The 16,104-nt window shown below is 46.6% G+C and overlaps 1 protein-coding gene across 3 annotated transcripts; it reads right to left on the minus strand.

Annotated features, from left to right (window-relative positions):
• Positions 1-1,585: 1,585 nt before the first annotated feature.
• Positions 1,586-15,621, minus strand: Ung (uracil DNA glycosylase). 3 transcript variants are annotated; one of them, XM_074060504.1, is made up of 7 exons: positions 15,409-15,621; positions 14,582-14,788; positions 13,930-14,025; positions 10,384-10,481; positions 9,765-9,853; positions 6,399-6,577; positions 1,586-2,920 (listed from the first exon to the last, which is right to left on the minus strand). In XM_074060504.1, the coding sequence occupies exons 1-7, from the start codon at positions 15,538-15,540 to the stop codon at positions 2,780-2,782; spliced, it is 942 nt and encodes a 313-aa protein (XP_073916605.1). In that variant the 5' UTR covers positions 15,541-15,621; the 3' UTR covers positions 1,586-2,779. The 3 variants fall into 3 exon arrangements, with proteins under 3 accessions (XP_073916605.1, XP_020025570.2, XP_073916604.1); XM_020169981.2 differs by lacking the exon at positions 15,409-15,621 and having other exon boundaries at positions 14,582-15,267; XM_074060503.1 differs by lacking the exons at positions 6,399-6,577; positions 15,409-15,621 and having other exon boundaries at positions 14,582-15,279.
• Positions 15,622-16,104: the final 483 nt, after the last annotated feature.

A 16,104-nucleotide genomic window follows, 5' to 3' on the forward strand; every position in this document is an offset into this window, starting at 1 on the left:
CATTAGCACAGCTGTACCCAACATTCTGCAGGCTGAGTTCCACACAGCCCTGGTCACAGAATAGGAAAATGCAGAATAGCTGCTTCTCCTGAATTGTTTACAGTTCAGAGGTAGATTGCATGTTTCTATTATTAATGTCACATCTCCTTGTTTACCACTGGGTATAAAAGACTTGCTGAAGGAGGATGCAAGATTTTTTGATGGGGGGGGCTTTTGGCTTTTGTATGTGGGAGGATTGTGGAAGGGAGATTGCTGAAAGGGAATTGCTAAAAATGGGTTAATAGAAAGTCTACATTTGAGAACTTTATACATAGGCTTTTGAAAAGCTAAGCTAAAGAAAAATTACAAAGAACATGGGACAGTGCAAGTCTGGGGGCAAAGACTTTAAAAAAGAATATAGATAGAGAAAAGCAGCAGAGTAAAACGAAGAGAATAGAGAAAAGAAGCAACGAGAGTTGTGCTCATTGCTCTCCACCCAAGCGCCCAACACACCTGGCCCCAACTTTGTCTGCCTATCCTTTGTCTTTTCTGCATCTCCCGTTGCAGCCCAGTTAGGTTCAGTAGTAACAAGGGAGCGAGTAAAAGCTCGCTCCAGTCTTGCGAACTATTTGCTTGGGTTGGCCTCAAACCTCAATGCTCCCAATCTAGTCTCCCAAGTAGCTAGGATTACAGAGCTGAGTTACCAGCACCCAGTTAATTGTTTGCTTCCTTAATTGTAGTAGCTGCTTCTCCAAACTCCAGCACTGCACAGGGAGAAAGGCAGCAGAGCCTAACTGGTGTAGAACTGTTCTCGTTCACTTCTTTACTTCTTTGGACAACGGAGTTCATTATAATGCTTCTGGGAAGACCTGGGAGTGACCAGAAGGCCAATGGAGAAGGCATCTTCCACCCTCAGCCTGTTGGATCCCAAAGATGAATTCCTGAGTCCTTCTTTCATAGACAAGGACAGTGGGGCCCAGAAAGGAAGCAGTTACCTAGCCAAGATTAAGTTCCCATGTTCTTGTCTTCTTAGGAAATGCATTTGCTAATCTCCATGCTTTCATGGGATGCATCCTCTCTTGCCCACTTACAGTACACAATCGAGTGTCATGCCTGTGCTGTTCCACTAAGCAAACTGCACCTCTCCCCATTATTCTTTTTGCTTTCTTCCTTATCAGACACAGGGAGTTCCCTGCTCATCCTTAGAGTCCACCAGCTAGAAGGCCAAGTGCTAGTAGGCCATCAGGCTACCAGGGAGTCACACCTGAACCCCACATTCCCAGGAAGTTTGGAAACACTGTCACAATGGCATGCCAAGTTTTCCATTTTTCCAGGCCAGAAGCTGCTCCTTGGTGGCCAGACCCCAATCTGTAGCCTGCCCACAGCATTTGGGTTAGGGCACTCTGGGCCAGCAGTGGGCTGGGGAAGGGGAAGAGGCTTACCAAGGCCTGGGCAGCTCCATGCTAAGAAGCCAGGGTAAAGGACAAGACAGTGGGGGGACAAGGACAGGGGGTGGTCCTTCTGGGACAATGGTTGCCATGGTGACACTGACCCAATACAGGGCAGGCAAGAGCTTCCCAGATGCCAAGAACAGTCAGAACGATGGGAAACTCCAACAATCTTTTATTGCAAAATTGGCACAGGGTTCACCCTTTAACCTAACAGTAACAATGGCATCTCTATCAAGATCCAGGATGGAGGTACAGAACCCAATAGATTGTCTTTTAAGAAAGAACTGAAAAAATAAATGCATCTGTGGTAAGTATTTTATTAAAAAAGTTAGAATTCTCCAGTGTTGTGGAAAACAAAAAAAATCCCTAAGTGATTTCAGTTTATAAAAAATAGCATTTGGTTAGGCACCGGTGGCTCACACCTGTAATCCTACCTACTCAGGAGGCAGAGATCAGGAGGGTAGAAGATCTAGGTTCAAAGCCAACCCCCGGCAAATAGTTCATGAGACCTTATTGCGTGAGTTCTCAAGTTCAAGCCCTAGTACCACAAAAATACAACAAAAACAGCATTTGGGCTGGATGTAGCTAAGTAGTAGAGTGCTTACCTAGCCCTGTGTTGGATATCCAGCACCACAAAAACATCAAAAAAAAAAAAAAACCAAACAAACAACAAAACAAAACAGGATTTAGCAGTTTGTGCTGCTTAAAAATTCCAACTCTGTACAGCCCTAGGAAAATACCCACCCCTCAACACAATAAAAAACCCTCTTTCCTCCTCTTCAGTCAACTTCCACCACTTATTCCAGGAGGCACACAGGAAAAGACAAGACAAAGACAGTTGCTTCTTCTGCCTGCCTGTATGAAGCCTTCCACAGTTCCTGCTACCACAATCAGGAATGCTCAAGCCCAAGTCTGCCTTGACAGTTGGAGGGGACCTTTCTAAACAACACCCCATGCCCTAGGACCTAGAAAATCTAACCTGTCAGGTAAAAATGAGTAGCAGCAGGTGCCAAACTTTTTGCTGGGCCAAAAAAAAGGTGCGATTCTCCCCCTTTAACCACAAAAGAAAGGAAGTGGAGAGAACCGAGTATTTGATCTCATATCTCTTGTAAGAAGCATGTGGCTTTTAGACCAAGCTGCCTGTGCCTGGGAGGGAGTTGCTCAAACAGAGTGGTCAAGAGGACCCGTTGTTTCTGGCTGGACAAAGCTGTTTTCCCCCCAGCTGCCTGGTTCCTGGCTGCTTTCTGAAAGCTTCTCTCCTTATACACAGTACTGACAGGGAAAATTTAAATGACCTCATAACTAAAATAGCTCAATAGCAGCTCCTCAAGACAGCTCCTGTCCTCCAGTCACAGCTCCTTCCAGTTGATAGGCTTCTTGCCAGACTTCTGCAGCAGTTCGTTGGCCTTGGAAAAATGTCTACATCCAAAGAACCCCCTGTACACGGACAACGGGGAGGGGTGGGCAGTCTGCAGGACATGATGCCGCTTCTGAAAAAGAACAAGAGGGAAAGGTGGCAGGCTGGGGACTTTTAGAAAGAACTATAGGTATTGCAGTTTCAGATGGCTGCACAGTCCCTCACGGCCCTGTCTAAATTCTTGACCTTCAAAGTGTATTTCCTGCTAGTGTATTTCACCTGCTCATCAGTTTACTGAGCGCCAACCTTTGCTAGACTGAGGACGTGGGCAGCCAATCTCAGCCTTCAGTTTGGCAGTATCTGCAATTTTTAAGTGCCCGTATCTTACCATGTAGTAATTCTCCTGCTATGACTGCACTTAGATTTACTGTGCGTGCTCACGGATGCTATGATGCACAAAAGTGTGTGTGCAACAAGGTAACTGTAGCCTTGCTTACATCTGAGACTAAAGTCTCCTAAGTCCAGTGTTCAGGGACTAAAAATAGTTTTCTAAAGTTCTTACAATGGAACACAGCTGTGAGAACACGGTCAAGTTATACATACTAATAATATGGGGAGACATTTGCAAAAAATGTTTGATTTTTCAGACATGGTCTCACTATGTAGCCAAGGCTGGCCTGAACTCAAAATCCTCCTGCCTCAGCCTCCACGTGTTAGGATTACAGGCATGCACCACCACACCCCACTAAAAAAAATCCTTTTTGTGGGGATGGTACTAGGATTTGAACTCAGGATTTCACACTTGCAAAGCAGGCGCTCTGCCACTTGAGCCATAGCTCCAGTCCATTTTGCTCTGGTTATTTTGGACATGGGGGTCTTGAGAACACGCTCCAGCTGGCTTCGAACAGGGATCCTCCTGATCCCTACCTCCTGAGTAACTAGGATTATGGGTGTGAGACACCAGTGTCCAGCAATATTTTGATTTTTAAAATGTCAACTATAGTTATGTGGCAGGAAGACTACAGGCTACATTTTTGTTTCCCTCTCTGTTTTTTTCTGCATTTAAAAACCACCTAACAAATCACTGCTTTTCGGAACATTCCTGCCTTCAAGGAAGGCATGATAACTAAAAGGAAGCTGCCCAGGGGCCAGGGCCAGGGCCAGCCCAGCATGGGAAGAGCACTAAGCCTGCAGACAGACTGCCTGGGTCCAGTTCCAGCTCTCCCACTCAGCAGCTGTGGGTCAGTTGCTGGAACTCCCCAAGCTGCACTTTAGTGCTCATCTGTAAATGGGGCTGAACAGCGCCTGCCTGATGATGTTCCTGTGTGGATGAAATAACTGATCATGAGTAGAGTAGTATCAGAAGGCAGGTCAAGCATGTAACACTGGCAAAAACAAAGCAGGTGTAAAGGGCAAGCCAGCCTGTCTCTTGGGAAGGAGAGCCTCCTCTGGGCTGGGCAAAGATGGGCAGGAAGGGGGCGGGCCAGGGGTTTGTCAGCCTGGAGCTCTAAGGAAAACAGAATGAGGGCTAAGAGGCCCAATGGAGACCACCCCCAAACCAATTCATGAGCTGGCACTGGAGCAGTCTGAGCAGAAGCAGATCCAAAGCAATGGGGGTGAAGATGGGATGGAAGTGAGAGACAGGAGAGAGGGAGGGAAGGAAGCATGCAGACATGAAGGGGAGAGGTACAGGCAGAGAGGGAAGGAGAGACAGGGGGACTGGTTGGTCAACCAGGCAATGGTGGTGCTTTTCCCCTCTGGGGGGCAGAGAAGAGCAGCTTTAGTGGGGAGGAGGATTTAGCATGGAAAATGTTGAATTTGATGTGCCTATGAGACCCTAGTAAGGAAGCACACAGTACAGTGTTCAGGAGACACAGGGCTGGAGATAGCAACTTGGTTGTAATGATCAAGCCACTTGAGACCATGCCCTGTTCACTAATAGTGAAGATTACCAATATTGTATGCTGGCCATAACCTCCCTGAGGCACAGAGATGAGAGCGCACTTCATACCTACTTAACCACATTTCAGCTGTTCATAAGACAGCTAAGGTTATTCATACAAGATTTTTTTTTTCTCTGTAATTCCTTTAAAAAAAAAAACCCTGAAATGCTGTGTGCATTCACGTAAAACCTTTGTAGGCAAAGACGCTTTTCAATTGGATTTACACACTCGACTGTTCTTTGCGTGGACAGACTTTAGAAAGATATATTAGAATCTGAAAACCAGCACTCACTCACCCAAGCCAGATGGGAAACAAGGTGGGGGGAGACTTCACTGCATACCTTAATACACTTTTTGTTTTTAATCATAGAAATTAAATTTGAAAATAAAGAACAAAACTTCACTCAAGAGAACATGAAGAGTCAGGTGTGGTGATTCATGTCTGTAATCCCAGCCTCAGGAGGTTGAGGTGAGGAAGACAGAGTTCCACCTAGCCTGGCCCACACAGCAACAACCTACCTCAAAAAAAAAAAAAAAAAGAGAGAAACTGACATGAGGAAAATCTGCAGACCCGAGCTCTCTGACTGGCTTAGAATCCCACATCTGGGATGATCTGCAGTGTCCTGGGAGATACTGCTCCATCATCACTGCCCCCTTTGGGCAAGAGACTGTCTCTTGAGACCCAATACCAAATGGGGACAAGCATGTTCCCACTCTCAGACACCTTTGTGAAAGCATTCAGTGAGATTCACACGACAAACTCACAACCTGACGCCAGCGTCACTGTGCAATACAGAAGCTCTCAGTCACCTGGGTAAGGCCTTCCCTAACTTATGGAAGCACTGTTGTACAGTTCCTCCAACCCACAATCCCACCTCAGCACCTCCCCAAACTAAACACTTGTCTCCTCCCTCCCTTCTACCTCCATTCCTCTCCCTCCAGCCGCCCACCATCATCTCCTGTCTCCTAGCAGAGAAATGCTGGCAGGTAGACAAGGGGCAGGGGCCATGTAAGAAGCAGGACTGGGAAATTTTCAAGGGCAGAAGTGATTTGATTCACTGATAGATGGGATATAAGGGGAAGAGGGAATGGGGATTCAAGGATAACGTCCAGGTTCTTATCTCAGCAACCAGGTACACAGGTGCATCAGTAAGTAAAGAGGAGAATGAGTTAGTAGCAAGCTGTGGGGAGGGGCAGGGAGCGTGGCAATGAAAGGGCCAGTCTCTGGAAGACAAACATCACAATTAGAGCCCAGCTTTATTGACGGTCACTGATGGCATTTTCACGGGGAAGCCACATTTGTGCTTCAGTGAAAATCCTCATGTTTTATGTATGTTCCCAAACTTCTTAGCAGGACAGTTGCCTCATTCATCAGCACCACACCACATGCTAAGAGTGGTCCCAGGGACCTCCAAGTCCTCCGTGCCTCTGTTCTGACAGCAGTAAGTCCTAAGCTGGCCAATTCCGTCCTCTCATACAACTAATAGCTCCTATAATTTCTCTGAATTCTGCTCAGTTTTCAATGGGAAACTGCACTTTAACTGTAACATTCATTCTGTTCATCTTATGATGCGTATTTTCCAGGACTGTGCAGCAAGGATTTCTAGAATTCTCTAAACTGCTTAAAATATTTTTTAAAAGAAAAGAAAATAAAACAAGCAAGCATACCCTATCGATGGCACTGCCCTTCTTCTGAGCATAGGAGCCCCAGAGCAAGAAGACAAGGCCGTTCAAGTTCTGATTCAGCCAGGACACAACTGCGTCGGTGAACTGCTCCCAGCCTCTCTCCTTGTGAGAATTGGCTTGATGGGCGCGGACAGTAAGGACGGCGTTGAGGAGGAGGACACCTGAGACAGCAGGGGCCAAACACAAGATGAAACCATGGAGCGAGCGTTTTCCTCTCGCTCCCTTGTTACTACTGAACCTAATTGGGCCTAAGAGGGGGCAACTGGAGATGCAGAAAAGACACTGGACAGACAGACAGACAGAAAGTGGGATCAGGTGTGCTGGGTGCTCAGGTGGAGACACACAACTGCCTCATTGCTTCTTTTCTCTATCTATATTCTTTAAGGCCTAACTCCTTTACGATTCTTTTAAAACCTTGCTTCTAAAATCTTCTTTAAAACCTCTTTCCTGTCCCATGTTTTCTGTTAGCTTTTCTTTAGCATGTTCTCTCTTAAAGTCTTTGCCCCCACACTTGCATTATCCTGTGTTCTCTGTAGCTTTTCTTTAGATTAGCTTTTCTAAAACCTATGTATAAAGTTCTCGGTGAAGACTTTCTATCAATCCCTCTTTAGCAATTCCACTTCAGCAATCCTTTTCCCTTCAGCAATTTCCCTTCCAAAAGCCTCCCACATCCAAAAGCCAAAAGCCCCCCATCAAAAAACCTCACATACTCCTTCAGGTCTTTTATACCCAGTGGTAAACAAGGAGGTGGAACAACAGTTCTCAGGGAGGGGCATGACATTGTAACAATAGAAATTTGCAATCTATCTTTCTGAACTGTAAACAACTTAGGAAAAGTAGCTGTTCTGCATTTTCCTCTTCTGTGGCCGGAGCTGTGCCAATCTCAGCCTACAGATAAACATCTTAGGAAAAGCAAATGAGCTGGATCTCGCCTTGCTTACATCCAGTTCTCATAGGTTTCTCATAATCCACTCTCCACAAAACCATCCACTGGACAGGATACAGGGCAGCCAAATGAATTTAGGCCATGATGACACTGTTCCTATGTGCGCTCTGGGTGAGCTTAGAGGCATTTTATTTTCATCACTTCCCTTTCAACATTTTCCAGTTTGCAGCAGTAAACACTGGATATATGTCAACAGAATTATCTGAGATATAATCCGTTGTATTAACTCCAGAACATAAAAAATGGGCCCAAATAATTCACTGAAACAAAACTACTACCAGAAAGCAAGAATAAGCATTCTTTTCTTATCCTGGCTATAGACAGTTTGTTCAAAAGAGAAAAGATCAAGGCCAGCCTGGGCTACACAGCAAGACCCTGTCTCAAAAAAACAAAAAACAAAAAACAAAAAAATATTCCACATACATACAACCCATGTCAAAACTGCATGGGCAACCTTCTGAGGAACAAATCTTCAGAATAAAGACAGTGTTATTAAATGTATTTGGCCATTTTATTATAGCTCTCTAGTACTTTATGGCAATCTTTAAGCTACATAAACGAGCAGCACAGATGATACTGTCAACATTCGTCCAAAATCCACTTAGCAGGCCACCGCCGCAGCCTCTGGGAGCCTGGGAAAGGGGAAGCGAGTGATTCAGTCCCCAGGTAGCCGGGTGGTTTGCCGGCTGGGGTGGAGGCACTGCTGCCACGGGGGCAGGTGGTGGCGGCCCACACCAGCCATGCCGAATGAAAATGAGGAGAAAGAACGACCAAAATCGGGGAAAAGTGGAAAAAGTTGAAAAGAAGCAGAGTGCTACTATCTAAGAGCTAGAGCCACAGAGCTTCAAATTACCACCGAAAAGCACTGAAATGTTGGGCACTTCACTACTTCCCCATAAGGGTACCAGAGGCAGCATGGCATATTAAGCATGACACTTGGCAGACTACTGTGTAAATTATTTTGCAAGAGTTCAAATTGAGGCATTTCAGTTCATCTCAACTCTGGGTGGACCCTTGCTCTCTGATTGTTGTTTTCCTCCCCTCAGTCTTCAGCTTTCTTCCTCTTTCCTAGTTCCACCCACTTACCAAATGATTGACTCGTGCAGGTGAATTAAACCGTTATTGCATGTTTTTCCTCTCCTGTCTCTCCGTGTTACTCTGAACCTGAATATTTTAACCTGAGTAATTTAAGTAGGTTTGATATTCCCATGCTGCTTTTCAAAACTTTTGAACATCATGTCACTTTCACAAAGCAGCAGTTGCTCATATTCCCCTGTGAGAGTAGAGAGTTACCAAGCTTGGGCTCCACAGGCTAAAGGAATATGGAGGGCAGGGGCCTGCACCTGTCCAAGGAAGAGCTGCCAGAAGCTTTGCGAAGAAATGCCAGCAGAAGAATCATTCAAGAATTGGCCTGTGGTTGACTTAACACTCCACTTCAAGAGTGTGAAGGACCTTATAGTGAAACCCTGACTGAGCATCTTCTAGCCTCACAGAAGACAAAGCAGCAACTAGTCTGCATTTATAGACCTAACTTTTTGGTTAGAGCAAGGGACTATATGACAACATGGTCTTTTTTCCATAAGGAAAATAAAGTCCTGGAGTAAAAAAGTGGTAGAGTGGAAAGCACTTCAGCCTGGGGTTTACAAAATTAAAGCATTGATTGTTGTTTTCCATAATTAATGTCACTTAACTTGTGCGACCCTGTTTCCTTGCCTCTATAATGAGTTAATGAGCTTAAAATGTGGCCATTTTTTTAACTATGTGGGACAGATTTAGGTTCTACTCTACCTAAGAAATTTTGCCCTGCAAGATGTCTGGCAAGATGCAGCTGCAAGATGTCTGGCAAGATGCAGCTCAATGATACCAAATACCGTTAAAGGTCATCGCTGCTGCACCCAACTTGTGCCTTATTCTACAAATTTGTACTTGTTCAACGATACGTTAATACATTTTTCTTTCCTTCCTTTCCTCTTTCAAATAGTGTTAAAATTTGACTTGTTGCTTATCCACGTGTGTCCTGGAAATGAAAGCTTCTGTCCAATACTCACTGCTGGTTTTACAGCACGCCCATAAGGAGCAAGGCTCCAACTGGGCTCATGCATCACTTGAAGTTGGGAAATGTGGGGACTGACAGGAAACCTGAGGAAGCATGACTAGGCACATTTTATGAATATTTAAAATCTTAATAAATTGCTCCAAGATCCTAAAGTTTGCTTTGCGAGATCAGATCACAGGATGGTGTGGCTGAATTGTTTTGTTTTGTTTTTTAAATTTGTGCACTGTGTCCAAAGTTACGTTGTAAGAACTGTTAATGCTTTTTGTGGAGTGATTTGTTTTCAGCACATTAAAGGTGGGTTGAGTATAAAAATGAAACAGAATACATTCAGCAGGGCTTGGCTCACCTTGCTTGGCCCACCCAGATAAATCTCCGTGGCCAGGATGGGCAAAACCATCTACATCTGTAGAAAGCTCTTTGTAAATGTTTTCCAAACTGAAAACAAGCCAGAGAAAACAAGTAAGAACCTTCAGCGTAATTCTGTACAACCTGTGGGAAAAGGGCAGAGGTTTCAAGGCAGCCCCTAGAAGAGACAAGATGAACTGTAGCACTGGTTAGTGAGATCAACACCACCGTCCTCCTGACAGATAAACCCACCAGACCCCTGTGGTCTGTGTTTGGATTCTAGGAACAGAAGAGCGCTCTGCAAGACCCAAGGGGCTCAGCATTTACAACTCACCTCCCCATGGATGCCTTGTTATAGCTCTATATATGACACATGAAACCCTCCAGACAAGTGGTTCTTAACCAGGGTTTGTTGTACCTCCCAGACTTCCTACAGCGCACAGGACAGCACCAACTCCCCACAGGGAAGAATTGGCCCAGCCCACTGTCAACACTGCCAGGCTAAGGAACCCTGCTCCAGAGACTAGGGAAAGTCCCCCAAGCACAGCACCTGTAATTTGTGAAGTACACATCTGTAAGTGACTGCCACTGGCCAGGAATCACCTGCAAAGCAATTGTACCTGGGCGGAGGTGGAACAGGTCTTTGGACACTAAAGCAGAGTCCGTGAGCTTGACTGGGTCCATGATAAGGATCCTGTCCCAAGATGACAACCTTCACCTGCAAATGTAAGGCAGGGAGTCAGTCTAAATGAACAACTGGCTGCCTGACAGCTACGCAAAGGAACGACAGTGAGACCGGAAGCTTCATGCCCAGCTCACCTGAGAACTGGGGAGCCATCAACTCAGCACTGCTCTTTCCCATTACCTAATCATTCAACTGCCCTGCCGTGCTACCTCACTCCTCTGCCACAGAGTTTGAGACAGGTTGGAGTCAGCTTTGTGTTTAACCTCTTCACGTTCCAAATTATAGAAATAAGTACATACTTAAAACCAGTACAATGCCCACTCCTGATTAATTCTATCCCATCCTGAGTCGGCCTTTTGTTGCTTGGGGTTTTTGCAGTGCTGAGGACCAAACATGCCAGGCAAATGCTCTACCACTGAGCTGCACCTCTGCCCCACAGTTAACCACTTTTTAGTTCCTATGTAACAAGGGTTGCTGCACTTAATATCCTATACTCTGGGCATCCTCCACCATACTGCAGTGTTCTTTGAATCAATACAGTGCTCAGTCCTACTTATGGGCAGTGGACTTGTTTCCCATTTCAGGACACCATTGCCATGACCTCCTCATCCAGCTACCCTTACACACTGGTGCTTTATTTCTGTGGCAGATTCATGACAGGAGAGTTGTCAGTCAAAGAAACTTATTTTAAACCTTCATAGATCCACGTCCACTGGCTTTTTCCATCAGCCAAAGCTATTTCAATTTCACTTCCCCACCAGCAGCAGACAAGGTGCTGGTTGCCCTCTTGCCTAGAATGGATGAAATCAGGAGAATGAGGTCAGGTCATAGGGCCATGGGGAATAGGTGGCAAGAAGCAATGAGCAACAGTGCCTGTCTCAGGAGGTGTTGAAACACAGACCTGCTTGACCTTTGGATGCCATGCCTGCCTTGTCTTCACTCCCCTGCTTCAGCCCTGGTGTTTTCTCAAACCTTCCTCCACAGATGCCACCTTCGCATCCCTCAAATCTAGCTGCAGATGTTCCCACTACCAGGAAGCCCTTGGTACTTCGTTGTCAGCATATTCTCCGTGATGCAGCAGCTGGGCTCGGTAGAAGCTGTCCAGCTCTGGGGCTCTGGTCCCTAATGAAGGGCAATCCTGGCTCTCCCTGGTCCAAAGCCATCCTGCTGGCCCACTGAGTCTTCAGAGGAATAGGTCTGATATTCCTTTTAGAGTCCTTGTTTATCTTGATCTCTGGTATTCAGAAAAAGGCCTAATATTTAAGCAAAGCAAATGTGTACTGAGTTTAATACAGTGTAAGTTTTTTAAGCTTCAAAAACAAGAATCAATAAACCCTTGCTTCTAAAATAAAATTGTGGAGTTTTCTAAGTGTCATGCACAGCTGCTGTATCAAGACAGTTCATGCACCTGTTTCACTTCTACTTGATTTAACAGTTATTTACTAAATCCTAAGATTCTTGCTGCCACTTACGAGGGATGAAACCTCAAAACCTCAGTGTAAGCAGTTACTAAATGTATGGCAAGGGGTGGGTGGAAGACTAGGTCACAAAGGTGGCAGAAGTGCTATGGATGGATCCAGGTGATTCCAAAAGGCAGGAATGAGGAGTGCCCCAGCACTGTCCAACTCTGGGTGGAACGCAGAGAGGTGGAGGCCAGGCTGGGAGGTAGGATGTGCTGGAGTCTTGAAAGCTCAGCTTTCACAGTTCACACAGCTGAAGACACAAACAAGCTTCCACACAGGAGTCTGAAGTGACCAGAGCTGCCAATCAGCAGCTGACAGGTAGGATGAGCTGACAAAGGTAGGCCAGAAATCAAGCACTTGAAAATGCCACCTAAAGAATCAACTAAAACTAGCACAAAAAGATTTAACTGCTTCATGCCTCAGTTTCCTATTAACACCATAATGATGCCTAATATTAGCACAGGCTCAGAATTAAATGCAGGAAATGGGAGCATACCTAAAAAGTAGAGAATAGTGGTTCTCAGAGCCTGGGAAGGCTGTGGAGGAGTGTGTCTGGAGAGGACTGTTAGCCGGGTGGTTATGACGCAAAGGCAACTTTTAATGTTCTATAACACAGCAGGGTGACAACAATCTTCTTAGTATTGCAAAACAGTAGAGGACTGAAAGTCCTCAACAAAAAGTGATGACACATGTCCAAGGTGACAGGTGCCAATTTCCTTGATCTGAGCATTACACATTGTATACATGTATTGCAATGTCATTTGCACCTTGGAATATGTACAATCGCCACATGTCCATTAAAAATAAAAGTCCATTTAGGAACAAAAAGAAAAGAAAAATCTGGAGCTAGATGACCATATAACTTACTTTGCACAACACTTGAGAAGAAAATGGGGGTCTATTTGCAAAATGTGAAGACAATATATATTGGCAGGTAAAGGCAGTCTCTTATAGTGAAGAGCTTCTTCAAAGGAGCCCACCAAAGGCTTTTTCCTACTGCTATGGCTTTTTTACAGTTGTGACCGCCAGGGACCATACTCCCCCAGCCACAAAGATTGCGCCTGGGTAGGATTCAAGAAGTCTTTAGAGAATCAAGATGAAACATGTGAAAGAATATGCAGCCAGTTTGTACTTTTGCAGAGGCTGATTTCCAACCTAATGCATTATCTTCTGGTCTGTTTAAGTTAGCAATGTCAATTCTGATGAGACTTGATGGGAAGGAAGATGAAACAGTGTGGGCACTTACCAACAGATTTCAATTGTCCAAGTGGCTCCTACTGAATGTTGACTCAACTGCACAACTTTGCTTTGTGTATGCAAACTCAGGACCTTGTGCGTGCTAGGTAAGTACCCAGGGACTGAGTCACATCGCCAGTCTACCCTGGCTTCTTCTAAGATATAACTGTCCTTGTCTTTTTGCCTTTTCTGTCCAGAACATGCATCATATGTGCATTTCTGAATATAGATCACTTCCCTAGTTCCATTATCTATGATTAACAATATTTTAAAAACAAAGTTGCCCAATGACTATCGAAATAAACCTGCAGTGCAATATAATGAAGGAATAACTTTTTTATCAGCACAGATACAAGGTGTCCGTACGTATTTTTCCTTTTTGTTACAAACACAGCAGACAGTAAAAGTTTAAAAGAATAAATCTAGGCTGAAATATAGCCATCCTGAACTCACCACTTCAGTGTTATTTATTTATCTTTGGTGGGTCTGGGGGCTCAAGGCTTTGTGCTTGCAAAGCAGGCACTCTGCAGCTTGAGCCACACCTCCAGTTCATTTTGCTCTAGTTATTTTGGAGACAGGCAAACTATTTGCCCAGTCAGGCTTCGAACTTCCATCCTCCCAATCTCAGCCTCCCAAGTTGCTAGGATTACAGGTGTGAACCACCAGCACTATTGATGCCTCTGTCTGGAGGCTGCTAACACTTAAGTGGGCTGCACAGTGGGAAAAAAAAAATACTATCTGATTCCCTCCCCTAATTAAAACTCATCAACAAGTGTACTTACATCTCTTATGTCACACATTTGGGTCCATGTGAAGACTTGGTGCGGGGGTGGATAAACAGTGTAATGTTTTCTTTCTTCTGCAACAAATCCCATTAGCTGATTTAAAAGATAAACTAGACTTAAAATCACATTCTCACTGGAAACCATAAGAAAGTAGTAAGAAAGCTTTTTGCCCAAGCTTTGGAAGCCTCATCTAGCTCTTTGTCATGTTTTAAATCCAAACTCTTTTTTAAAAAAGTTAAGTATTCCCACTTAAGTTGCTCCATCGTGTCTATGCCCTGGCTCTGGGCTGCATTAGGGTTGATTTGCCTGGCTGCTTTAAAAGTCCCAATGAGCCCCTTTAAAACGGCCAAGCCCAGTTTTGGTCTGGTTGAGGGCATTACGAAACCAACCGTTCCTAAACAACAAACGAAGTGGCTTCAAAAAAGCCATGCTGTATCATCTTCTAGTCTAACAATTTCAACCCACGTAAATATGCAGATTTAAGACACCATGGCATTATTTTACGCCTTTGGCGTGGAAAGGACGTTCCAGACAGGAAACTATGTGAACATAAAATACCTCTGGACTTAGACTTGGTTCCGATGCTACCAATACAAAAGGCCAGCTACCTCCTGGTTGAGCCCTCTGCAAGGGACACTTCCTTGTTTACCTTGATGAAATACGGCTTCCCGAACTCCCCGCTGAGCTGCTTCTTCCAGCTCTCCCCGAAGCCCACGGGCACATTGCGGGCCGCGAGTCGGAGCAGGGCCGCGGCCTTGTTCCTCTGGATGCGGACCAGCTGCTCCGGGCTCAGAGGAGAAGAGGGCGGCGTGCCGGGCTCGTCCTGTCCCGCACATGACTTCTTGGCGGGGCTGGCCTGCAAGGGGTCCCCGCAGCGGCGGGTCACAAACCGGATCGGCCCTTTCCCGGGCGCTCGCAACTTCCGGGCCAAACATAAGGGCCAAGGGCGAAAGGCGCCCATAGGTGCGAGCAAAACCAAACTCTGGATACCCAGGGTTGCGCCCACTCCGTAAGATTTGGTACTAAAATGGAGAGGAGCCGAGAGGCAGATGCGCGGCGTCCCCTGAAGGATTGCACCGTACTGGGGTACCCGCATCCAGGCGCCCCGCCCTGCAGGACCGGCCGCCACTCGCGTTTCCACGTGGTCTTTTCGCGGCAAAACCCTCCCCGAGGTCCCGCCCCCTTCCTCCTGTGATTGGAGAGTAGGCAGAGCAGGGCGGGCCAAGCGGGCACGCCGATTGGCGCCGCGGTCGCTAAGGCTCGTCCCCATTGGCTGAGCCTCCAGCATGGCTACCGATGAGGGACGGCGGCGGCTGTTTTGAACACGTGAAAGCTGTTTTGAGCTAGGCTCCAGTTTACCGAGTCAGCGGCGCCGTCCCGCACCCTCTCGGGCACAGGAGGGCCCCGCCTTTCTCCCCACTCTCCGTCCCTTGTCCCTTGTCCCCAGCCCCCGAAGCGGTCCCTGTCTCGCCTCACCGCCACATCGCCGCTCTCCTCAGCTACGGCCGCCACGCCGGTCCCCGGGTCGGCTGGCTCGGGGCTGCAAGCGCGTCGCTTCCTTGCGGGGCTCGGGGAGAAGAAGGAGTAGAGGGTCTTCTGGCCGATCATTCCGGAGTCGAGGAGAGAGCGGACACACGCCGCCCGGAGTCCAGCGAGACTTACGTAGTCTCCAGCCGCCCGCAGTTGGCGCCAAGCGGCCCGCGCATGCTCGGAGTGCGGCCGAGGGGGCTTGGCAGGGGGCAGGGGGCGGTGGACTGCTCTGTGCGCATGCGCAGGACGGTGAGGCTGAGCCCCAGGGTGCGAACCTGAGTCCCCGGAGTAGATCCATTCTTCGCCTCGGGCGCATGACCCCGCCCCTCCGCCATAAAAAATAATCTTCCCGCTCAGAGGTTTGGTGGAGTGAAGCGAGCCTCCTGAAGGTGCTTGCTGATCACAACCTGTTTTAGTAAAGACTTAGAGCGGAGACACATTTTGCCTAATCTGTAAGGCTTGGGGAAGACTTTAAGGCCATGGAGGTTAAACCCCAAAACACCTGGGATTCTTCTCTGCATTCACACAAAAGCTTGCCCGTGAATGTTTATAGTGATTTCATTCACATTCACCTAAAACCGGAAACAGCCTCACTACCCAACTGCTGCACGGTGCTCTCTGTGTCGCGTTTCACGGTGTTCC

Source organism: Castor canadensis, chromosome 18 (assembly GCF_047511655.1).
Source record: "Castor canadensis chromosome 18, mCasCan1.hap1v2, whole genome shotgun sequence".
Taxonomy (NCBI): domain Eukaryota; kingdom Metazoa; phylum Chordata; class Mammalia; order Rodentia; family Castoridae; genus Castor; species Castor canadensis.

Excerpts from the sequence above, each read along its gene's own strand:
- Ung (XM_020169981.2), bottom strand. The coding sequence starts at position 15,220 with ATGCTGGAGGCTCAGCCAATGGGGACGAGCCTTAGCGACCGCGGCGCC. Across the intron at positions 14,026-14,581 it reads GGAAGCCGTATTTCATCAAG|CTAATGGGATTTGTTGCAGA; the intron begins GTAAACAAGGAA and ends CTTTTAAATCAG. Across the intron at positions 2,921-6,398 it reads AGGGCAGTGCCATCGATAGG|AAGCGGCATCATGTCCTGCA; the intron begins GTATGCTTGCTT and ends GTTCTTTTTCAG.